Source organism: Trichosurus vulpecula, chromosome 5 (genome assembly GCF_011100635.1).
Source record: "Trichosurus vulpecula isolate mTriVul1 chromosome 5, mTriVul1.pri, whole genome shotgun sequence".
NCBI lineage: Eukaryota > Metazoa > Chordata > Mammalia > Diprotodontia > Phalangeridae > Trichosurus > Trichosurus vulpecula.
In genome coordinates, this window is record NC_050577.1 from 178,178,368 (window position 1) to 178,204,615 (window position 26,248).

General features: G+C 35.3%; 1 protein-coding gene across 1 annotated transcript in view; it reads right to left on the reverse strand.

Annotated features, from left to right (window-relative positions):
* Positions 1-6,814: 6,814 nt before the first annotated feature.
* The window catches only part of RASSF8 (Ras association domain family member 8), a 120,459-nt gene continuing 101,025 nt past the window's right edge, over positions 6,815-26,248 (reverse strand). Inside the window, exons 4-6 of the mRNA XM_036759771.1 lie at positions 12,629-13,518; positions 11,962-12,106; positions 6,815-10,849 (exon numbers count right to left, since the gene is read on the reverse strand). Of these exons, the coding sequence (XP_036615666.1) occupies positions 10,728-10,849; positions 11,962-12,106; positions 12,629-13,518 (1,157 nt within the window). The 3' untranslated portion in view covers positions 6,815-10,727. The remainder of the gene's footprint in view (positions 10,850-11,961; positions 12,107-12,628; positions 13,519-26,248) is intronic.

Consider the following 26,248-nt stretch of genomic DNA (forward strand, 5'->3'; position numbering starts at 1 on the left):
CTAAGGGGAGATAACATATACAAAAGATTTCAGTTGTAAGCCCAATGGAAACATTTCACGGTCTTTAGGATAATGTTAAATAGCTTTTACAAGGGGATATTTATTTCAAAGATATAGCAAGAACCAAAGTACCCCTCACCCTGGACATATTCTTCCCCCTTATACCTAAGTCCATGGGAAGAATGGCATCAAAGTGATAACTACAAATATTTTTCCTGCCGCCTGACTTCAGAAGCATATCTGAGGTATGAATGGCTCTCTTGCTTGAAGGACACAACACTTCAGCTAATAGGTTAATCTAATGGTAGATGAAGTCAAGCAGGGCACCTTTTGGAATAAGCTCCTTCCTACCTTTGGTCACTGGACCTCTGGTGGCTCTTCCAATTTTTCAAGATGTTATAAGGCCCTGTACCAAAGGAAAGAAGAAACAAACAGGAAGCAGTCCCATCCCCAACACAGGCTTGTCTCAAATATCTGAGTATGCCCTGAATTGAAGAACAAGGTCTCCTATCACTCATGCCTAGAAACAGGCTCTCCTTGAATCCATGTGAACTGGCAGTAGTCAATTTGTCTAGCAAGTGCCTACTTTGTGCCAGGCACTGGGCTAAGTGCTGGGGATACAATAGACACACAGAGAAAGGAGAGAGTGGAAAGACAGAGAGAGTAGAGAAAGAAGAGGGAGGGGGAAAGAGACAAAGAGGGACAGAGGAGGGAGGGAAAAGAGAGAGAGACAGAGTAAAATGAAATGAAAAATTAGGTACCAAAAAAAAAACTTCTGAGTTGGAAAGAGAAAATATTTTTACAGAATTAAGAATTTAATGCTACACAACAAAGTATCTAAATGTTGAGAAATATGTAAGTATAAAAACTGAGCGGAAAGAGGGAGAATGAATCGTCCCCCCCAATAGTATATCATTTGAAAATTTTAAAAGCTAACTCATGGCTCCCTTTTTTTGTAAGATCTATCCACAAATTTGAAAAATTGAGCAAAAGGTAATAAAACTACAAACACAGCTATTTTAATGTACTAAAGATCAGAGGGAAAGCAATAAGAATAGATTTAAGAGACTCTGTGTGTGTGTATGTGTGTGTGTACTTCTAGCAAAACTTCTAAAAATGTAAAGTGTGGATGACCTTGGAATAAACTAATTGAAATATTTTATCTCCAATGCAAAGGAATAAAAATAAGGGAGATTTTAGCTAAAGATTCAAAACAAAAGGGAAAAGGCACAGTTATTTCTCTTTATCAATGATATCACAGTCATTTCCTAAAATGAATTGAGTGTTATGAGAACATTCACTGTAGTTATCATTTGAATCTGTACTGGACCTAAGTTTCTTAGTTTGGGTAGATTTCTGATAAAATTAAGTAATATGAAAAAGATTCTAAAATTAAGGAAAAGTTAGAAGTAATTATAAGTATTATTAAGACAAATAATCAAATTTAGGGGGAGAGGAAGGGAAAAGGAATGAGCATTTATATGGCACCTACTATATGCCAGGCAGTGTGCTAAGCAGTCACTTTTCAAACATATCTCATTTGATCCTCAAAACAATTCTGTGAAATAGGTATTATTATTATCCCAATTTTACAGTTGGGGAAGCTGAGACAAATAGAGGTTAAGGGACTTGCCCAGGGTCATACAGTTAGTAAGTAAGTGTCTGTTGGATTTGAGCTCAGTTCTTCCTGACTCCAGGTCCAGTGCTCTGTCCACTGTACCACCTAGCTGCCTCCCAATTTCAGCTGGCAATAAAAATGAAAAATCATAATATTTGAGGATTACTAATCAAAACAGAAGTTAGAGGGTGTGCTCTAAAGGACATAGACTGATCAGGTAGTGGAGAACTGATATTGGCATAGTATCTGGAATGGTTGGACCTGCACTGGCCCTGAACCTTTTTTAGTTGACTTATCTCTTAATTTTCAAGCAATGATTATCTAGTCGGTTCATATTTTTCCATCTTCTCTGGCTGTTAACTTTCCAGACAATGTCTGGGAAGAGATATAAAGGAGAGTTAATAGGTAAAAGTTTAGATGTTGAGTTTTTTTTTGTGATCTGTCTGTGTTCTTTAGTTTGCCAATTTTGAGTTTGTTGTACTTGAAAGCCTTCTTTACAACTGCCCCACACTTTGTTTGTAATTTTAAATTTTATTCTGAAATTAATAAACACCAAATGTACATTTGCATGCACATAGTGGGACAGAAAAAGAGGAACTGCTGGTCTCTGTTATGGACAGTTTACTTTTCTTTTAAAGTATATAATAAGTTCTACCTGAAGTTTGCAAAGCTGTCATGCTTATCTGTGCTTCTTTCTGATTTCCCTGCTTTCTCTGAATTTTTTTTTTACAGGATGTGAGCAGGTCTTCATCACATTGTATGGATCCCCTTTGGCCTGTTCATGATCAGGAGTTGCACAGGATAGGCAGGCATGAATAGATTACGATCCACAGAATTGGACGGAACACTTAGATCAAAGATATCATTGATCCAGTTTAAACATTTAGATTTTTATGCTATGATACATCTTATTTAAATGCTTATAGCTCATAATCTATTTGCCAAAAGCTGGGAGGGAGTAGGCCAGGGACCATGGAAACATAATGTTGAAATATTAGGAACTAATGCCAATTGAAATTTTAATAGATATAACACCCATGGAGAAGTAGCACCTCAGCTAAAGATTATATAAATACCCAGTAGGTGGCAGCAATGAGAACAGTACAGTGAAAAGAAAAAAGCACAAGGAAATTGAAGAGACAAATATTAGTGGAGAGTGGGCCCAGTAGAATAGCATGATTTCACCATGATTCAATGATGAACTTGATGTAGATGATTCTCAGATGTATATATCCAGCCCCAGTCTCTCTCCTGAGCTCCAATCTCACATCATCAATTGTCTCTTAGGCACCTTGAGCTGAACGTCCCATGTGTGTCTCAAACCGAAATGTCCAAAACAGAACCTGCTATCTTTGCTTCCCAACCCTCCTCTCTTCCAGACTTCCCTCTTCATGTGCAGGACACCACCATCTTCCCAGTCACTCAGATTTACAATCTCAGCCTCACTCTTCCACTCATTTCAAAAACTCTGTTTGCTGCCAAGTCTTGTCCTTTCTACCTTCTACTGTCACAAAATCTCTTCTCCCCTTCTGTCTGTACACATAGCCATCAAACTGGCATAGATTTTATCATCTCACACCTGGACTACTGCAATAGCCTTTTTGTTAGTCTTTCTGCCGCAAATTTCTCCTAACTCTGATCCTTTCCCTACGAAGCATACAACCTCCTCGCTCAGTATAACTCCAGTGGCTTCCTGTTACTTGCATAATCAAACATAAAAACTCTTTGTAGTATTTAAAGCCTTCCACAACTTCACCCCTTCTTTTCTCTCTGATTTTATACTTTATTCCCCTCCATATACTCTATGATTCAGTTAGGCGTGTCCATTGGCCTTGTCATTTCTTAAACATAATACTCCATTCTTTTGACTGTCTTTTCAGTGGCTACTCCCCAAGGCTCTTCCTCCTCACTTAAACCTACTGTTTTCCTTCAAGACTTAGCTCAAATCCATCCTCTTCAGGGGGTCTTCCCTGGGCCCACCCTCTTTCACTAATGCCTTCCCTCTGAGGTTATATTTCATTTATTCTGTATATACCTTGTATGTACATAATTGTATACTGTCTCTCCCATTCAAATGTAAGCTCCTTGACAGTGGTTCTTTTCTTTATGTCCTCAGTGTCGAGCACAGTGCCTGGCACATAGTAAACACTTAAATACTTGTTCAGTATGACCAGAAGACATCAGAGTGTGAGCTGAACTTTTACACATCTTCCCTTACCATCTGCTTCCTGTTTGTGGCTACCTCCTATTTCTTGATGATCTCGATGTATGCCCATTCTTTCCAATGATGATGTCTTTGTAGGAGCATGTGCCCTAGCTTTATGGGGTAAAATATTTTACCTTTCTAACTATGCTATTTCATTAAATGACTTTGCTTTTAATTAATTGCACCTTCCAGCAGACTAGTAAAAATAAACTTATTGGACTGAGTTCATGAACTGTGTCTTTTAAGAAGTGTGAACTCACAGAATATCATGAACCTTTAAATACTTGAAGATAGTTATCATACCTCCTGAATCTGCTCCAGGTTAAACATCCCAAGTTCTTTCAATGCATCCTCACATAGTATGGGTCCAAAGCTCTTCACCATCCTGGATACCCTCTTCTGGACATTCTCCAAATTAAAAGTCTTTCCTAAACTGTGGTACCCATTTCCAGCCATCTTGCCAACTACTTTGCTGTGAATCTTTTCTACACATTCTGGACCTCTAGAAACCACATCCTGGAGGATTTAATCTACTCATTGTTGGAACTTCTGCCCTGTGACCAGGTGTCTTAACTGTTTAGTGCAAACTCTCTTGTTCCATTATATCCAAATGGCCCCAAACACGATTCACATCATTTCCAATTTTTTGTCCCCTGCTCACCTGCTGCACACACACACATCCCCCACCCCCTTTCTTGCCTCTGGTAGAGATGTTTTTTCCTGGTAACTATAATTAAATCAATGCTATCATTAGTTCTGGAAAGGCATGCCAATTGATAGCACCTGGCTCTATTCCTCCTGATTGACAATACCCTTTGCTGGCTACCACTTTCCCATGTGTGGTCTCTTCTATGATAGTCTAAGTTCCTTACTTAACATACTAGTGCTAGTCAAGCTAGTGTTTGACATTTAATAAATGGTTAATAAATGCTATTTATCTATAATGACACAATACTCCAGAGGTAGTCTGATGAAGGCATGGTACAGTAGGATGACCACCTTTTGCTAGAAGCTATGCCTCTTAACGCAGCCCCTAAAATCACAGTGGCTTTTTTGAATGTTACATCAAAGTACCCATGTTTTCCATTACAAGCCCTAGAGATTTGAAAATACAAACTGCTATCTACATCTTTTTCTTGTTCTTGTGAAATTGGTATTTTTGAATCCAAGTTAATGGCTTTAAAGTTTTTGTTATTCAGTCATTTTAGTCATGATCCCTGATCTACTGGTTTAGCAACCATGTCAAAAAAAAAAAAGGAAATGTTTAATCTGGCATGATACATTCTTGATGAAGCCATGTAAAGCTCTTTGTGATGTGGTTACTACTTGCTTTTCTAAATGCCAACCAACCACTGTTTTAATGATATATTCTAGAATTTTCCCAGCTATCACAATTGCTCTTTATAGAATGCAAATTCTGCTGAGTCTCCACATTCATTTTCTAAGACACTTTACCTTAAGGATTTCTTTCATGGTCAGTTTCCACATCAAAACTTAAGCTAATTCTGGTCTCCTCATAAATATCTTGAAGAACTCCAATAAATTAAAAAAAACACCACCAAATAACTTTATTTCTTCACATTTTGGAGAGAGACCAATTAATGTTCAGGGGGTCTCTTTCAGCTTATCCTTTAACTGTTACTGTTAACTCTCAGGATTTGCAAATCATTTCAGTTATGTTGTTCTTTTGATTTTATTTAGTTAATTGTTCTGAGAGATAGCATTGAGGTTTGGCCAGAAGTTATGCCTCTAATGCATACTGTGTGGTCGTGGATAAAGCACAGTACCTCAGTAGACAACTCTTTTAAGATTTCAAGACTATCAAGTCTTTTATTCATAAGTTTTTGTTCTTCATTGATTTCAATTCCATTTTTATAGATGTCTAACCTTGTTCCTTAGTTTCTCTTATTGAGATTATTAGCTACTCTGAAAACTCTCTTGATATAGCTTATTTTAATTTGGGGGCTTTTCCTTTTAAGTTTGTTAAAATAAATCAATGTTTTATGTTTGTTAAAATGAACTGTCTTAGCCCATTCATTGTTCAGGAGCTTATCTTTTTTTTCAGTAAGGTTATCGTTTGCAGAAGTTTTGTATGTACATGTGTGTGTGGAGTATTCAATTGTGTGCAGTCGTGGGATTTTTTGAGGTGATGTAGGGGGAAATGGAAGCAGCAGTTTGGTGTAGCTTACAGAGTGCTAGGTTTGGAATCAGAAAGACTGGGGCTCCTATCCTGACTTCAACATTTGCTAGATATATAACTAAGTCACTGCCTCATTCACGTTCCTTGGACTTATCTACAAAGTTATAAATGAATGGTTGATGGTGTGTTCCCATTTCACATGTGTTCATACATGCGGAGCTCATTCCACTAGCAAAGTTAAAATCTTTTGTGTATTTGTATAGGGAGACTGGGCTCAAGCACTTGAACTCCATTTTGTTTCTACTCTTGAGTTTCATGTGTATCTTTGCTTTTATAACATATTTCCAGATAGATGTATGGCTACTTTATTTCATCCCATGACCTAGGTCAAGAACATAATCCTTCCTAAATGTTCACATTAAAAAAATACTTTTATAATTATCCATTTTGTCAAGAAAATTCTAGGAGTACATTGAGACAAAAGTAAGAATTTTGAAACTGGGTATTTACAGAGTCTGTTTCAGTTAGGGGATGGGATGGGATGTGAGAGTTCAGTGTGGGAATATCCCATCAAACCTCACTTCAATAAAAGTAGTTTTGACACTTCTCTCAGTTACAACTTGGACTAAGTAGCTGATGATTTTTCACTTGTAAAGAAGATATTTTTCAGTAAGAGGCAAAATGTTTTTCTAGTCATGATTATTACTATACTGAGAAAAAATTGTGTGACTTTGTAATCAAGATATGCATCTTTTGTATTTGACATCCTTTAATTGAGTCACCACTAGGCTTTATTACAACTAAAAAATGTGCAACATATTCCAAGAAACCACCAATAATAAAACCCCAATTAGTCATGGGAATTTATTATATAGGAGAATATTGGATATTTATCCTTTGTTTTATAGCATTAACAATTCATGATAGTAATCAGAAAATATACATTTTTGAAATGACAGTCAAAAGAAAAGAATAATTACATATAGTACAGATTACAGAACTGTGATTTGTATTTAAGCAAAGCAGCACGAAAAAGCTGTTTTCCTGTATTCACAATTAGTGAACATGGCATTTTCTGTAAGCAGCAGCAACTGAAATCATCTAATCAAGTACCTTACAATAAAAAAGAGGAATATGAGAAATTATATTTCGGGCGGATACCATATCTGGTTGTAAACCTATTTTAAAATCTTTCCCCTTTCCCTATACATATATATAGATATATTTATAACGTGTATATATTTTATTGCCATTATATCTCTGCTGGTTTAACATACTAAATAGTTATCTGCATTTATTTTGGTTTCTAAAAATATATAAAATGCATTGAAACAGCTACTGCAGCTTTCAAGCAATCATTGTATTAGCATTGAAAGCTTCATTCTGAAAACGTAAAGCAGTAATACTGAATAAATAGTGATTGTTTTGTCTTCTCCATACAGCTGATGGCCTTTATCCAAAATGTTAAAATACTGTAGCAAATAGTATAAACATGCAATGTTTCTTTTTTTAAATGGACATAATATAAAAGTAACACTTCTTTGCTATTTTAATACAATATAGGCTATCATAAACAACTTGGGGAGGGGAGGATATTAAAACCATTTTATTTACATAGGTAATTAAGGCCCAATTATGTAAAGGTAAGGAACACTAGAAATTTGTCCATTGTCCCACTTCCTCTGCACCTTCTGAAATCAAAAGTTTTAGATTATTTCAGATCAATCATAACTCTAAACCTTGGAATGATGTTCACATCATTTTATCTAAAGACCATTTGTTCTTATTCACAAAGAAAGTTAGCTTTTAAAACAGATACCGTATTTAGTTGTGAAATGGTCCCGAATTTTTCGCCTTCTTAAACACATTTCTAATTTCACCCCACCAATCCCATTATTCCTTTTGTTAGTCTTTTTTCACCTTAGATTAAAGAATGACTCACATGACCTACTGATTATTAGTACTAATGAACAAGGGACTTATATATGCAACTTCCATTAATGCTAACTGAAATTACACGTCCCCTGTGCATTGAAAGGAAAAGCAGATGCTGGTGAACTAAAATCTGTTTATAAGCACAACAAAACCACTTAGGCACATGTATTGGCAATTTTCATTGAATAAGGGGCACCTAAAGGCAAGTATGCCAATGCTTTTTCAACTTAGTCTTTAGTAGAAAAGATCTTGCAGTGCCCTCTTTCTGAAAGTTTTAGTAAAACACAAATTTGAAGGCAATCTGTAGTATTAAAATATTGTATAATATTAAATATCACATAATATAAAAAGCATGTAAACATAAATTCTGTAATCTATGTTGTTCAAGTTTGCAAGTTATTTTTTTTTCCTTCAATATAGCCAAAGATGTGGCCATTTTCATTCATGGCAGATTAAACGACTGGGGGGCTTGGGATCCAAAGTTTTCCAGATTATCTAGGTAGGAAAATGGATTCTTACCACCTCCCTTCCACTTGACATTTAAGCTTAAAGAAGGGTCCCTCCTTATACGTGTGGAGCCATGAGGCAGATTTAAATACATGGCTACTCCAGGCTTTATCCTTATTATCCAGAAAGGAATGCTGATGTTTCTGAATATGATAACAAGGAGAAAGAGTCTTGTGTTCATGTTCCCAGAAGTCTCAGAAATCTTTCATACGAATGCACATGATTTTATGCCACTCTCGAGGTTCCCTTTTCTTTGCACTTCTTAAAACAATTTCTATGTATTCTTTTACTACACTCAGAATACTTTAAATTACATTTTGTATTCATCAAAAAGACTTTTCCTTGTGAACAAGCGGTCTTTAAATAAAAAGTAGTAAGGCATATATTTAGGTGTACATCTTCCAATATTTTTGTTGAAACAGAATCCCCAAATAATGACTTTTAAAATATCCCCAATTTTCTAATTAAAAAGAAAAAAGTTCTGAATGAAAAGATAATCATGTAAACTGAGAGCAAAATTGCGAGGGCCCAAACAACGTCCAGGTCATTGACGAAAATGTAGTGAATGAACCAATTTTCAGTAATAGTGGCAAATATCAGATACAAGCATTTTGATTCATTTTGGAGAGGTAGAAGCTAAGGAGAATATTTGATACTTTCCAATTTATCTGGATCATTGAAAATAATGTTGCTTCAAGGATTTAATTTCCCTGGAAAGAATCAACAAATAAAGAACCTATGTATGTTCATGGCCTTTTTCACGTTCTCTTAGGAAGTTTCAATTGTCATGGGTTTGTGATAAAGAAAACTCAAATATTTTAAAACTTAAGATCCAAACTTCCTTTTGTGAACAGGCCACAATCTGTTAACTTTTAAAAACAAACTGAAATAAGTTTTTGTTTTCTTGAGGAAGTAGAACAGAGTGCATATTTTCCAAATTTAAAAAAATTCATTCTCTTTTAGATTAAAGCTTTATGAAATGTTAGATTTTGGTCATAGGGAATGTAAAAGTGCTAACAAGTAACATGCATTAGAGTATTAGTTGTGAACTTTAGGCAGTCATTTATTCTGTGTGTGTCTGTATGTGTGTGTGTGTGAAACTACACTATTTTTGGTTTTTATTAAGTGGGATATATAAATTGAAACATATGATATCCTGTCAGTAATACTCTAAAAAATTAAAAACAGGTGCTGAATTCATATCAATTTTCTTCCCTTAGTAGGATCTAGTGACCCCCACTTCCTTTATCTTTGCCTAAGTGATTAAGAAGGCACAGTGACCCAGCATCTATGTAATCAACTATATCCAGGGAGTAACATTCATAGTATCTGTTTTAGTAGGCCCTACATAAGAAGTGGGCTTTTAAAAGGAGGCATCATTTAGTCACATTCATTAAAGAGATTATCTTAATCTGTGATTGTATTTTAATAAATCCTACGGGTTAATGAGAGCAAATTAAAAAAAAAAAAGCTGACAAAAATAACCTACATAAAACCTCAAATCTATTTGGTAAGATATTCAATGATGACTTTTTTTGTCCAATAGGGTCTGAAACATGGCAGAAACTTAGAAATATACATTCTATATAATAAAAATATATCTATCTAGTGCATTCTCCTTCATGTGTTGGAAAATCCTCAAAGAAGGTTAAACTCTCCAGATTTAAAAAATATGAATTGACGAAGCTAACGTCATATTATCCATCCCCAATGTATCTAAAGCAAAGGGTAAGATCACCCACACAACACATACGAAGTGGTTCTTTTAGCAATGATACAAAAGACAGAGCACCCCACAACATTTCTGTCATTGTGAATAAAGGTGTGAATGAAGTCTGGACACATGTACACACACATTCAGGTTCATACAATGTTTTAAGTAATCAGTCACAAGTTAAGCAACAGCAAAAAAATATTAAAAATGAACATTCATACATCCACCAATTCAATGGAATAAATTAAATTTTTAAGTCAGTCACATTTTTCCTCCATTCTCTTCAGTCACTGTTTTATTTAGGTATAAACACAGAATAATACTTTTCCTAATGCTTTTAAAATACTACAAATAAAAATGACAGCTTTGTATTACAGCTGCTGGACAGAAACTTCAACACTGCTGATATTCAGAAACACAGTTCCTTTGTTCATCTGCATCAGTGCACTGGGTATGGCTCCAAGTGTTTGCAAGATGGGGGAGAAAACAAAAGATACGGTGGCTTATGAAATACTTCCTCCACACATCATTGGCACTATTCCAAGAGAAGAAAATGGTACGGTCCCTTGGTACCTTTACTGGTCCTTTCCCAAAGTGGCGGGTATTATTATACATATATGCCTTCAGGATTAAAGCCAGATGAAATTGGATTCTGAAGAATCCGAAGGTTACTGGGGAGCTGCCGAGAAGAACCAGGCCGTTTCAAGGACCCGGACTGGAATGCTGTCTCTAAACAAAAAAACAGTCATTAATAAAGTTTTAACTGTTAATTAACTGAACATGTAAGGAGTATGGGAGAGTAAAAGAGTCCCTGGACTACGAAGGCAAAGAGCTAAGAATACGGAATAATTATTACTACTATTACCATTTAAATATTACATAACATTCTATCCTCTAAAGGACCTAATGTCACTTCGCCTATCTCAGATCATTAAAGTTCATTCAGTTAAGTGGTTTTTGGTGATCTAGTTGATGCACCTTTGAAAAAGGATCAGTTTTCTTCTTTCTATTGACAGAATTAGTTTACAATATACAATTACTTTACAATTATGGATTAGTTTACAATTATATAATTACATCTGAAAAAAACAATATTGTTAAGCGAAATAATATTGTAGTGGAAGTTAGTTCTATAGAAACAATGCTATATGAGTGACTGACCAAATTGTTGGGCTTAAGGCATACTTTTGGGACTATAACCTATTGCTGTTGTTGCTACAGCTAAGCAGATAGAGTGCCAGGTCTGGAGTCAGGAAGACTCATCTTCCTGATTTTCAAATCTGGGTTCAGACTAGCTGCGTGACCCTGGGCAAGTCACTTGACCCTCTTTGCCTCAGTTCCCTCATCTGTAAAATGAGCTGGAGAAGGAAAGGGCAAACCACTCTAATATCTTTGCCAAGAAAACCCCAAACCCAAGAAAACACAAAGAGTTGGGCATGATTTAAATGACTGAACAACAACAACAACAAAAACACATGCCAAACTAGAAATAAAACTTCAATTAAGGGGGAGGAAGAAAAGAAATCAGACTGTGCAGAGAATATAAGATTCAAATTGGTCAATTATTACAGTTGTATTACGTCTGAGAAAGTGAAACGGAAACAGAGAGAGTTAAACTAAGAACTAGAATTAGGTTTAATTAGTTTGTGTATATTTCTGCATGCTCTTTCAAGATTACTAATAACTAAGTGTTAATTAATTAATTAATAATTAATAAATTTTAAGCAGCAGTATAGTGAATGACTACTGCAAACTGTGTGGAGAGTCCATTCAAAGCTGATCAAGACGATAAAAGGGGGGAAAAAAGAATTATCTTCCCAAGGGAAATTTCAGTATTTTACCCCTTTCTATGTCTGCCTGTGAGGCCTCCACTTCGATGGGCTCTGCTGGAAGAACTGTGACCTTTGTTCCTGTCTGCTGTATAAACTGTTGAAGATTGACTTGCCGAAGTTCTTTAGTCAACTGTTCTAGTTCCTGTTCTTTGTCCTAGGTGCAGGTTCAAAAAGAGAGAAGAGAAAAATATTAAGATACTCTCTATTCCTGAACCAACTAACTGAACACATTTTCACAGCCACTTGTGAGTAACTATCTATAGAATTAAAATGTTGGGTACTCAGTAACAAAGAGAATTTTATTTACATTGACACTTTTTTTTGCCAATAAGTCATCATTTCACCATGGGAAAAGCAAAACATATACATTTTTTGGTCTGTTATTTATTTTAATGGAAAATGCTTCTGTAGAGTACAAATGTGAATTTTAAAAAAATTTGTGTATATTTGAGCATTAACCATTATCAACCAATATTTTGGTCACTTCCAGGCTTCTTCATAAAGCACAAAGCTTCTAATAAGATGCTACTACAGCCAGAGATATATTTTTAACACTTAAAATGAGAGAGAAAAAAAGCAACCTTGATAGCTAAAGAGAATGAAACCAAGGACTAATCTATTTCTTAATGTTGAAATTTATAATTTGAAATTGCCTTATGTAAAACAGTTTTCTCACCTGTAACCTTTTGGTGGCTTGTCCTAGAGATCTTTCTACAGCTTTAATGCCATTTTCCAACCTCAGACTCTGTTGTCCCTGAATATCAATTTCTCCTTTGACTTTACCAATCTTTCCTTTCACTTCTTCTTCATTGACCTGTGACTCTTGTACTTCCCGGTGTAACTTTTCTGCCTCAAGACCACTTTCCATACTGTGGATTTGAGCCAAATAGTCCTTTAATTTGCCTTCACATTCTAGGATCCTCTGCCTTATCTCTTGAAGCTGATCCTTCAGCTGTTTCTCATTTTCTTGTTCAATCTGTAATTCATTTTCCCAAAATTCTTCCTCTTCAATTTCTACATCATTTCTTTTGATCTTCTGCTCAAGACGAACAATTTCTTCTTCCAGGTTAGAATTGTATTTTTGTTCCCAGTATCTTATTTCCACATCACTGGACTCAAGCTGTTTCTCAATGGATTGAAGCTTCTCTGTCTGCAGGCGGATTAGCTTTTTCAATTCATCTGCTGTTGTCTTACAGTTACTGAGAACCTTTTGCTTAAATTCTGTTTCTTTACCTTTCCCAAAAATGTCCATGAGTCCTTTGGCACCTCCTGTAAATGTCAAAGATTTCCTTTTTGGCTCTCGCCTTTTTATTGATTTGTCATTCTGAGGCCTCAGTTTAGCCAAGGGCGGCAAGCTTTGTCTATATAAAGTTCTCTCAGGTATTCGGGCAACACTGTCTGAAGTCGGCCTCTCACTAAGAGATGGCCCTGTACGACGTAATATTAGTTGTACATCACTGGCATACTGTCCCCATTTGTTTAATGAAATGATTGGATTTTCATGAGGTGCTAAGTGCCTCTCTGTATCTCTCCATTTTTCTATTAGTGTGTATCTTCCAGTTCGACCTAGATAAAAAGAATAACAAGATATTCAAACTGTACATACAATATCAGAAATAATCCAACAGAGGGAGCCATTTGATAATACTATAGTATGTTTTATAAGTTGGAATGAATCAGTTCCCAGAATACTTAAAAATGATAAACTTTCAAAGGTATATTTAAATTTATATTTTAATATGCACAACTAAAAACTCCAAAGATCTTTAATTTTGTTGGTGTGGGTATTCCTTTCCAGATGTAGACCTCAATCATTCTACAATTCAGTAGGTAATCTCTGAGAGTTGCTTTGCCTGAAAAATTTATCAACCTTTACTCAACCTGGTGATGACCCTCTTTTAAACTTAAATAAGAAACAGCCATATAGTCCATCAATGTATAAATCATGGCTTTAAAGATTACATATATTAGGGGAAAAAAGTTGTGATGTACTTTTTACAATCACATTAAACATAGATAAGGGTCTACTCAAATACATATATACAAATTTTTGTTCCATGGTTTACTCTCTATACCTCATATGCATTGGTATATTATAAGACCTGGCCACAAAAATGATACCTGAGGAATTCAGAGAAAGATATGCAGGCTTACATTAACTGAAGCAGAGTGAAATAAACAGAACCAGGAGGAGAGTGATTCTAAATAGTATAAAGAAAAACAATACTAAAAGGTAGTCAACTTTGATTAACTATAATGACAAGTTGTGGTCCCAGAGAAGAGATGATTAAATATGCTTCCTTTTTTTTTTTTTTTTGTTGTAGAGAAATGAAGGACTATGCCTGTGTGAGGAAATGTTTGCAAATGTATCAGATGCAGTCGTGGTGGGGTTTTTCTCTACTTTTTATTATCATTATTTAACAACAAGGGAGGGCAGTATTAGAAAATGTGGCATAAAAACAAAAGGTATCAATAAAGCAAACAATCAAAAACTACAGTGACTAACTACAGATTGATAGAACCTGTTGCCAGACTTTGTGTTTTTCTGGCATAAGATTCAAAAATCCACTCTGACCTCCAAACCATGATGAAAAACTAGAGGGGTGCTCTAATGGCATGTGAGTGTGTGTGTGTGCATGGGGGTGGGGAGAGAACTACATAGAGAGAATACATTAGGGCATTACTTTCCATATACTTTCCTCACTGCACAGAAATTTCATTTTTATATTTAAAGACTGAAACAACCTTTCATTCTTTTGAATTACAGAGTCAGAGAGGGAAAGGATAAGATCAATGTTCAGCCTGCCTTTCCTTGTGCAGAGATCATCCAACCCAGCACAGTGACAATGTCAAATAAGGAATCAGGATGAGTTGCATTGTGCCTGATACTAATTATGCAACTTCTCTCAGCCTCTATTTCCTCATCTGCAAAATGGGAATCATAGCTCCCAAAGAACTTAACTCAAAAGGATGTTGTAAGGACGTATGTGAAACACTTGGTAAACCTTCAAGCACAATGATAATGGCACTTATTGTTGCACATTTGGAATCTAGAAAGAGAGCCATCTCCTTTTCAAGTGTGCGATGCAGGTCAATCTCTGGTGCTTTGGTTGAGGACAGCTTTCCTGCCTTGGTTTCAGCTATGCTGGATTTCCTGTAAGAAGCCAGAGCCAAGAGTTATTGACTCCTATTGCTCTGGCTTTGGTCCTTAGGCCACCAAGAACCTACAACATTGGCCTCAGCATGAATCTCCTGGGCAAAGTAAATCTCAAAGGATGGTTTCAAAAGTAGCCTGCTCTGGCGGACTTTGGAAAAACCTGGAAAGACACATGGACTGATGCAGAGTGAAGTGAGGAGAACCAGGAAAACATTGTACACAGTAACAGCAATGTTGTGCGATGACCAACTTTGATAGACTTAGCTCTTCTCAGAAATGCAATGATCTAAGACAATTCCAAAAGACTCATGATAGAAAATGCTATCCACATCCAGAGAAGGAACTATGGAGTCTGAATACAGATTGAGGTATACTATTTTTCCTTTTTTTCCTTTTGGGTTTTTTCTTCCTTGTGGTTTTTCCCTTTGGTTCTAATTCTTCCTTACAACATGACTAATGTGGAAATATGTTTAATATGATTGTACATGTATGGCCTATATCAGATTGCATGCTGTCTTGGGGAGGGGAAGAAAAATTTAAAACTCAAATATTATAAAAGTGAATACTGAAAACTAAAAATAAATAAATAAAGTAGCCTGGTCTGCATGGAGGTAGGGCCTTAAGATACTATTCCTACCACCTGCCAAGATTACTGGGTAAGTGGCAGAGGTGGAATTTGAAGACAAATCTTTTGGCTCCATTGCACCATGCTCTCAAAAATGAAATTCTGAAGAATAAAAACAGTTCTGTTGAGAAATGAAAAGGGGAGCTATCTAAAGATACCCAAGTGTATACACAGGGAATTCAATTGCCGACTTAGAAGGAAAAAAAGGCATTTGCAGAAAATGAAAGCAAGGACAAGTAAAAAAGATGAATATAATATGAAAGAATAGCATTGTATTTTTCAAAGTTACTACGTAACCAAGTTTTCTATCTTTTAAACTAGGATGTTTCAAGTTGCCCTGACCCCAGGTTACTAAGGAGATTGTGAGAGAGCATATAGAGTCTCTCGATGAATTAAAATAACTGTATCCTTAAGTGCTGAAAGAACTGGTTTCTGTAAATTGATGAGCTACTGTCAGTGATATTTGAAAGAACATGAAAAGCAGGAAAGATCAGTACTGGGTTGGAGAAGGGCAAATCTTTGTCCTGATTTTCAAAAAAGGGAAGAAAAGAATGGATTCCCCAAACAAGGCCAGTGAAACAAAGGATTTTTTTTTTTAAATGATGGGAGGGATGGCTTGTCAGGCTGAGGAAGGGAACAAGCATTTATTTATTTTGTGGCAAGGCAATCAGAGTTAAGTGACTTGCCCATGGTCACACAGCTAGCAAGGCCACATTTGACCTCAGGTCCTCCTGACTCCAGGGTCAGTGCTCTATCCACTGTACCACTCAGCTGTCCCCAAGGAATAGATTCTAAGCAACACCCTAAGATGTATTAATAAAGAGATAGCTAGTGAATATCTAGAAAAGGAAACAATGATTGGAAAGAACCAGAGTGACTTCATCAAGAATAGATCTTGGCAGCTAATGTTGCCTCCTTTTTTGTACAGGGTTATTAAACAACCAGAAGAATTCCATAGTTATTGTTTACTTAAATTTCAACCAAGAGTTTGAAAACATCTCTAGTGATATTACCGTGCAAAAGTTAGCTGGATATATAATGTAATTAATGAATAAATGTATAACTAGAAGGATTTGGAACTAGCTGGATGGCTGGAATCTAAGAGTACTCATAAATGGTTTGATAACACCTTGGAAGGAAATCTCTAGTGGAATGCTCCAAGAAGCTGTGCTATTTAATATTTCTCTCAATGACTTGTAGGAAGGAAAAGTTAGCAAATTTATCATATTTTCAGAAGGACACACAGCTGAGACATTAATACACTAAGTGACAGTCAAGATCCAAAAAGTCCTTTGTAGGATAAAGCATTGGGGCTGAATTCTTTAAGATGAAATTCAATAGGGGATAAATGTAAACTCTTACATTTGGACTAAAATAGTCAACTTCACAAATTTAATCATAATAGCTGACATTCAAATAGTTTTTTAAAGACTGACAAGTGTGTTTCCATATATTATTTCCAAATCCAGCACTCTACACTATGCCCCCTAGTTGCATCTTGCTTTATGTGATTTAAAAAGGAAATCTCAGGAACTTGCTCTATTAAAGAGCCTAGGGTGGCACAGAGGAAAGAATACTGGAGCTGAATTTCTGCCATTTACTGCCTCTGTGGCCTTGGGCAATTCACTTCACCATTTGACAATTTAGTTTCCTCGTATGTAAAATGAAGGCATTGGGCCAGATATCCTCTAAGGAACTGAAGCCTTCTGTCACATATAACATATCAACAGGTGTAAAAAAGAAAGCAATGGTACATTTCTTTTCACAGGTGGTAATAAACATGTTGGTTTATATAGAATAGAGCTACATAAACTTGGGGAGTTTACTGGCAGAAGCCAAGGAACTCAAAGAAAGAATGAGTGTAATGACAACTGAAATTTCAGTATTTACCTGAGAGGTCATCATACTTCGGCAACTGCACATAGCAGAGCTCCATATTTAGGTTTGCATATCACTGGAAAGTGATATACATCCTCCTTTTAAAGTCTGCCATATTTATAACAATTAATTCTGAATCAGCTTCCAGACTTCCCTCCCCTAGACCCAGATGGCAAGTTTACACCAAGAATCTTGGTTCTTTGCCACTATAGTGCCAGACTCCCATTTCTGGTGATCAGTGCTCAGTAAATTGATTCTCCCTGGTTTTCTGTCACTTTCTCACTGCTCCTTTCAATCAAATGGAAGGGATGATCACAAACTGAATGACCATTAAAAATAATTTTAAAATGCATTTTCAATGTAAAAAAATCTTGAGATGGAAGGGGGAAGAATGAAAACACAAGGTTTTGCCATAGTCTCCCCAATATAACAAATTATGTAAAAGTGACCAAAGAAACAATATATAACTACATACAACATTCCCATACTGATAAAATCCTATCTCTTTACTGAAAGGAGAGATATATTTTATTTTTGATTCTCCAGAACTAATATTGTTCATTGCATACCGTTTAATGTATTTTCATTTTCATCACATCATATATATGTGTGTGTGTATGTGTGTGTGTGTGTGTGTGTGTGTGTGTGTGTGTGTATACACACACACATATACTTAGTAAGATCTTTGAGGGCAAGGACTACTTCATTTTTGTCACTGTATCTCCAGAGCTCTGGCATATTATCTGACACATAGCAGGCACTTAATAAATGCTTATGAAATAATTACTTTTTTTACTCGGCATTTCTTTGTACAAGTCTTCCCATTTTTCTGAATTATTCATTATGGTATAATGTTCTGCAACATTCTTATAAGGCAGCTTGTTCAAACATTCTTCAATTCACAAGCACTCACCAATTGTAGTTTTTTTATATTACAAAAATTGCTATTGTGAATATCTTATTTTAAATAGACCTTTCTTTCTATCATGGGTCTTCTTGAGGAATATATCTAGCCAGTAGTGGATTGGATCAATGTTTTGTTTTTTTTTTTCCCCACATAACTAAAAATTGCTTTCCAGAATGGTTGGACCAATTAACAACTCCACCAAAAATATACTAGCGTTCCTATCATCCCACACTCCCATATCATTGACTGTTTCCTTTTACGATCTTGGCCAACTGACTATTTCTGAGGTGAAACAACAGGGCTGTTTTTGTTTGTATATTACTTTTTTTTAAACTACTGATTAGTTGGAGCATTTATATGGTTACCAATGATTTGTATTTCATTTAATAACTGTTCAAATATTTGTTGTTATAGTTATCTATAATACAATGCCTCTTGGTAAAAATTTGTGTCAATTTATTATACAGCTGAGATAAGAGATATTTAATAACAATATTTTTTACCTCAGTTGGCAACTTCTCTTACCCTAGCTGCTTTGATTTAGCTTGAGTGTGTGGAAACTGGTAATTAGAAGAGTTGATATATCTTTCCCTTATCTTCTCCTCATCTCACATCATTTAGACACTGTCCCCTGACTATATCTTCCTTTACTCTAGTCATTTAAGAAGTGGCCCTTCTTGGAAGGCCAATCACTCTACATATATCCTTGATCTCATCTCCCTTAACCCTGACTTTTTCAGCAAATTGTCCCCACTATCGTCTACTCCCTCTTTTATTCTTCAATCTTTCCCTCACTATTAGTTCCTTCTCTGCTTTCTACAAACATAGCGATGTCTCTCCCATCCTTAAAAAGCCCTCACTTGATCCTACTACCCCTGCTAGTTATCATCCAACATTTCTCCTCCCATTACAATCAAACTGCTTGAAAAAGCCATCTTCACCCATTATCTAAACTTTTCTTCACATTCAATTCTAAAACCTGTTATCTGTTTTTTTAACCATATCATTAAACTGAAATTGTCCTTGTTTTGAATGATCTTTTAATTGCCAAACTGCCTTTTCTCTCTACTACCCTGCATCAGGCCCTCCTTGCCTCTCACAAGGACTACTGCAATAGCTTTCTAACTGGTCTCCTTGCTTCAAGCCTCCTCCCAACTCCAATCCATCTTTTACTCAATTGCCAAGGTGATTTTTCTGAAGTGCAGGTCTGACCATGCAAGTAATCTTCCTGCTCAATGAGTTCTAGTGGCTCACTAATTCCTATCAGATCAAATGTGAAGCCCTCTGTTTGACATTCAAGGCTTTTCATAATCTGGTCCCTTTCTATCTTTCTAGTCCTTTTACACTCTATTCACCTAGGTGTATTTTATGATCTAGCTACATGGCTCACTTCCAGTTCCTTAAACATTACACTTCATTTCCCTTCTCTAAGCCTTTGCACTGATTGTATCCCGTGCTGACAAAGTTCACCTTATCCTCACATTTCCTTCTCATTTTCCCCTCTGGCTTTTTTAAAGACAAAGCTCAAAGTCCATTTCCTGTAGGAAGCCTTTTCCAGTCTCCCCAACTACTAATGCTTTATCTTTCAGATTACCTCCCATCTATTCTTTACATCTTTTATGTACCTAGTTATTTACATATTGTCTCCCCCATTAGAATGTACACTCCTTGGGGGCACAGCTGTTTTTTGCATTTCTTTCTATCTCTAGCACTTAGGAAGGATTAATAAATTCATGTTGACTAACTATATGATGCTTTAAGATTTGCAAAGCACTTTAAAATCATTACTTGATTTGAGCTTCGCAAGAACTCCATGAGGTAGATATTATTATTTTTTATCATTACCCTCATTTTGATAAATGTAGAAACCAAGGCTTCAGTTACTTGGCCATAGTCATATAAGTAATAATTTTTAATTGGTCTTTGAGCCCAACTCTTCCTGACTCACCTCTCTATTCTGTGCTTGGTTATAAATTCTCTGCTTAATCATGGTTCTGAAACATGACTCTTTCCATTACCCACTAATAGTTTTTTTTAACACAGTAACATTTTACATTTAGGCCACATATCCATTTGAAACTCGTCATGGCATTTGTATAAGAAGGTCTAAACCTAATTTTTACAAACTGCTTCACAGATCTCCTAATAGTTCTGGTTAAAGTTTTCTTCTGTCATGGTTTAAGTTCTTAGAATTCCCACATTTTTACAGATGATGACACAGAATGAGAGAGGAAGAGTGACTGTTCTAAGGTCACAAGATCTGGAATTACAATCTATGTCCAGAGAATACAAATCCAGACTTCTTTAAACTATAAATATGTATAAATATGCAAGACTTAAATATGGAAAAGATCTAGAGATAGAAAATTTCAAGGAAGGCTTCTGCTAATAATTTATTATAGTAATCATATATATTTTACCATATAATTGTGTATTATAGTGATAATCCAAATATTAAAAAATATGGTCAGGCTCAGTTCTGAGTTGTTTTCACTGGTGCAGAAATTTTTTATGACTCATTTTTAATTGAGTGAAATTTTGCCTTGGCAAAATGGTATAAGTCAAAAAGTTATTCAAAGATGTGGGAAAAGGTAGGACCTAATAGTTGTTTCCATGTTTACCTCTTAATTTCTTTATTTGTTGGTAATAATTTACATTTACTATGCAAAGTCACATGGTTCTAATGGGCAGGTGTGTCACAAGCTTATTTGATTTGGCATGGCAATTAAATTGTTTTTAACACTCAAAGGGAGGAAATGAAGCATAAAATATGCCCTGGAAGCTCAGTACTTTGCTTTCTCAATACTCTTAACCAAAGTTTTTTCATGGATTTTATCTTGTACCTATAATTGATAAATTCCCCCTTCTGTTAGATTAAGAACAAGTTTAGTACAGAATCACAGTGTTTCCTAGTTGAATGCTTAACATAAGATACTTAACATGAGACACTAATTTAAAGCCCTGTTAAAAATAGAGCAATGGCATGGAATTTGCCAGAATTGCTACACATATTTTGTCCTTTATATAATTTTATGTAAGAATATGGACAATTCTCACACATGGTTGGGGGGCGGGATTTGAAGAGTTTATGATATTCATCACTGAAGAGAGTACACATGGATAAAACTTTCTATCAAACTAAGAAGTATTTACATAAATATTCAAAAACTTTTAAATTTGCATTTATAGGAGCTGCTTATGCTACTAATTCAAACATTAGGGGTTTACTTACCAATGAACATACTTTTTCACTTTTCATCCTAATTTTTTCTATTAAACAATGATTAAATTTCCTGATTACTTCCATGATGTAGTCTTTGTTATCTAAATAAAAAGCTCCTAGTCTTTACCTAGCCTGAGAAGTTAGTTATATCAACTACTCCAAGTCAGGGATCATTGATTTTTCAAACTTTAAGTATTCCATAAGAGGAAACTGGAAATTCACCTATTAAATGTGAGCAAGATAATCTAAACCAAATGAGAACTAGAAAAATGTTAAATCCTTGTCATTGTCAATAAGAAATGAGCTATTCTGATTCATACTACAGAATAGGAATTGTTTGAGCTTTTAATGATTCTTAGGTTAAGTATTATTTCTTTCTTTTCCATTTCTTTACAGAACAACATTCCAAAGCAGTACCCTATGACAGTCTGGAATGTTAAAACTACCATGCCTATATTGTAATATTTTGTTAAAGGTCATTGCACTCTTGTGATACCGTGAAAAATACCAGATTGGGAGTTCCAAGAGCTAGTGGGTGCTAGCACAGAGGGATCTTCCATTTATCTGCGGTGTGTTGCTGGGCAATTAACCCAAAGACTTCTGAGTCTTAATTGCCACACCCACAAAATAGTGGTAGTGAAGTAACTAATACAGGCACGAGGTAGTGAGAGCTTGAACTAATGTAATGGCTTTGCAGATTAGAAGAATTTAGATAATTTCTATCAGGTCTGATAGTAATGGTTCTCACCATAAAATGAAAAGACTATAATAGCTACAAAGCAAACAGAACTAAATCTGACTCCTATTTTCTCCTATATGGGAGGTTAATTCTCTATAATGAACTTGACCACTCTCCTCTGAATATTCTAATTCCATTAGCCTATGATCCATTTGGATATTTTCAATGACTATTTTTAAGTTGATAAGATGGCAAGATGCATGAGTGTTAACTAGGAGATCTCCTACACTGAAGAAATCAGAGTTCTAAACCATTCCATATCTCAAAGAGTTATTTTTATATCATGAGAATTATTTGATATTGGCGTCAGACAGCTTGGGTCTTTGGGCCCATTTTTTAAATTTAATTTAAGCAATTAGCATCGCTGAGCTTGATAAAAATTAGTTTTTACAATACTTTCTTTCACTGCTAATTCACATTTTGATTTCATTTCTATAGGTTTGTAGAAAGGCTGGTAGAAAATGAGTAATGAGAAGATTCTCCAAATATAATTTCAGTTAACCATAAAAAGCTGAAGATGATTTTTTTTCCCCATGAGGCAATGAAGTACATTAAAACCTCAGAAAGCATGAGAAAGCTAACTCAAATTGCTTTGCTAGACATTTTGTGGGGAGACAGCTGTGGTTTTGTTTGATGAATTCATATTCTGCTGCTACTATAGCTAAACATACCCTTTTTAAAGTGGCTCCTCAATTTAAATTACTTTCCACAGGAAACTGTGGCATGGACTGAAAACATAAAAAGGATTTTGCTCAGGGATTAAAATAATATTCTACGGTCAACAAAACTGTATCTGTGGATAAAATAGCTGTCTTTCTGGAAAGGAAAAGAATATACATGAAATCAATATTTTCTGGATATATAATCATTTCCAAAACATCTGTATAAGTAGTCAGATCAATGACTTCTTGGAACAATATCCAGATCAAGAAAAAAAGTCAACATCAAATTGGAAGACTATAAATGAGAATACCTCCCAAGTTCCTAATGACATTTATCATGATTCAATATCAAATTAATTAAATTTAGGCTTAATGAATCAGTCAACAACCAAGAGCCTACAAATTACCTAAACCAACAATCATGGGAGTCCCATGTCAAATAGAGGGACACAAAAGCCAAGGGCAGCACCAGTTGAAATTATAAACTCATTTGCAAAACCAAATGGAGGAGGACTGTGGAAGATTACAATGTGTAGCACCTGATAAAACAGCAAGAAACAATGGATGGAAAAGCAAATTCAAAGAACACTTGGTAAGCGACTTAACTAAGCCAAATTACTACAAGTCAGGCAACAAGCATTTATGAAGCACCTATTATGTGCCAGGTGCTATAAATACCAAGGATATATTAAAAAAGGCAAAAAAAAAAACAGTCTCTGCCCTCCAGAAGCTTATAATCCACTGGAGGAGACAACAATCAAATATACACAAAACAAGCTATACACAGGATAAAAAGAAAATAATTAACAGAGGAGAAGGCATTGGAATGAAGAGAGGTTGGAGAAGCCTCCCTGTAAAAGAATGCATTTTTAATTGGGACCTAAAGGAAGCCTGGGAGGTCAGTAGTTGGAGTGAAGGATGGAGAGCATTCCAGACATTAGTGCCAGCCAGAGAAAATGCCCAGAGCTGAAAGATAGAGTATCTTGTTCATGGAACAGTCAGGAGGCCAGTGTCACTGGATCAAAAAGTACATGCCTGGGAGTAAGGTATAGGAAGACTGGAACGGTAGAAAGGGGCTAGGTTATGAAGGAATGAATTTGAGTGTACCGCCTTATAAAAAATTTATGGCAGAACATTTGCAATATTCCCAATGAATGAGTGGGTGTGAATGAGATGGAATCTGCAGTGATGGAAGGAATATCCACAATACTGAGATCCCAGATACATTTTGGCATCATCACCATGTTCCCAATAAAATATTTATAATTAACAGTGAGCACTTGGTCAAGGAGGGCAGCTGTTGAGTAGAACCTATGTCACTCATAGTAGCATTCCCTTCAAAGCTGTATGCACCTCACATCCATTGGAGAGATTTTGGAAGAGTCCAAGATTTTATCTATCATGTTGGAAGGTGTATGCTTCCATTAATAGGGAAGCTTCACCTACTCATATGTATTGGAATTATTACTCCTGCATGTTGCCAGTTAAAAATACTTATCTCAGGGAAGATGGGAACAGAATATAATCATATACATATGTATGTAAGTATATAAATATTTGTATGTGTTACTTTCTTCTTTTAAAATATGTCTATGTGATGCTATGAGTGTGCATTTTAAGGAACAATGAAAGAAAGGCCCATAATATTATTACTACAATGGAGTTCTTGGTCTTCAAGTGCAATAAAAGGGGCAAAATCTTTTAAAAATTCATTTTGAAATAGCATTAGTGGAATCATAACATTTAAATGTCTGTGTCATGTGACAAAGTTTTTGTCATAAATCTTTTGTTTAACTAGAATTAAAATTACATATCTTAAAAATGCAAAATTGTCCAGAAACTTAAAATTTTTTTAAAAAATCCAAGATTCTCGTATGGGAAGGCTAGTATTTCAAAGAAAATTATTACTTAGATAATAAGCTTTTTGGAAGTTTCTTTGTCAGCATAGATATGGAATAATAAAATAGAATCCTTAACTTATCTGAAGAAATAAGTTGCATTTTAAAGTTTTTGGAGAAGACTAATTTCTAAGAACCAAAAACTGCTTAAAATTAATTCTTTCCTAAACAATTTTTTGCTTAAAGAACTTCATATCAAGATAGTTCCATCTGTACCCAAGTCAGCCAGTATCACAGCCACTAGGACTAAAGTCATTAGGAAAGTCTGGAAGACAGCATAATATGGTTGGAAAAGAACTGGCTTGGGAATCACAGGACCTGAGTTCAAATTCCATTTACTACTTATGGGGTCTTGTACAAGTCCCTTAATGTTCTTGGGGCTCAGTTTCCTCATCTGTAAATGAGGAGGTTGGACTAAGTGGCTTCTGAAGTCTTTTACAGACCCTATAAGTCTTAGACACTAAAACTTTTAGAATAGCTCTTTCCAAGGCTGAGCTAGCCCTACCACACACTGATATAAAACAGTAAAACAAAACAAACAAAAAACCCTACTAAACTTTCAATACAAAGTTAAGCATTGTTACGAAAACACATGTAAGTTGTGATCTGTCACCAATTATCATGTAGTGCCTTACAATTTAGTCTTTACTATATAACCAGAAGAAAAATGCTCAAATTGTATCTGTAAAGTACTGTTACTGAATGAGTACATATACATACATATGCATGCATACTATAAATATGTATGTATGCATCTATTTAGAAGGGTAGATTTTTAGTTGTGTCTTATTTATATAATTATTGCAGAACATTTAAAAATATGTGCAACATTTCCCAATGTTGGATTCTAGGAGCTCTTGGGTATCTAGATTTTAGATCAAGTAGGGATTATGACGTTTATAAATTGTTCATGAGGGTTATTAATAGGAGTAACAGCTCTAGGACACATTGAGAGAGAAAAAAAAAGACTGGTGAAAACATGGAGAAACAAGATTTCTGGTGTTAGAATGAGAATCAACACAGTTTTACTTGTAGTTGGGAAGAATTGAAGAAAGTGAAATGCCACGTATTTCTATTGTTTGGGTTTTAATTCTTTTTTTAATCTGATAATGATTTTATTGGTAGATTCAGTTCCTGGAAAGTAAACTCCTTTTGCTAATGGCACTTAATATGCAAATTATAGTTTTAAAGTAAGGTTATAAAGTAA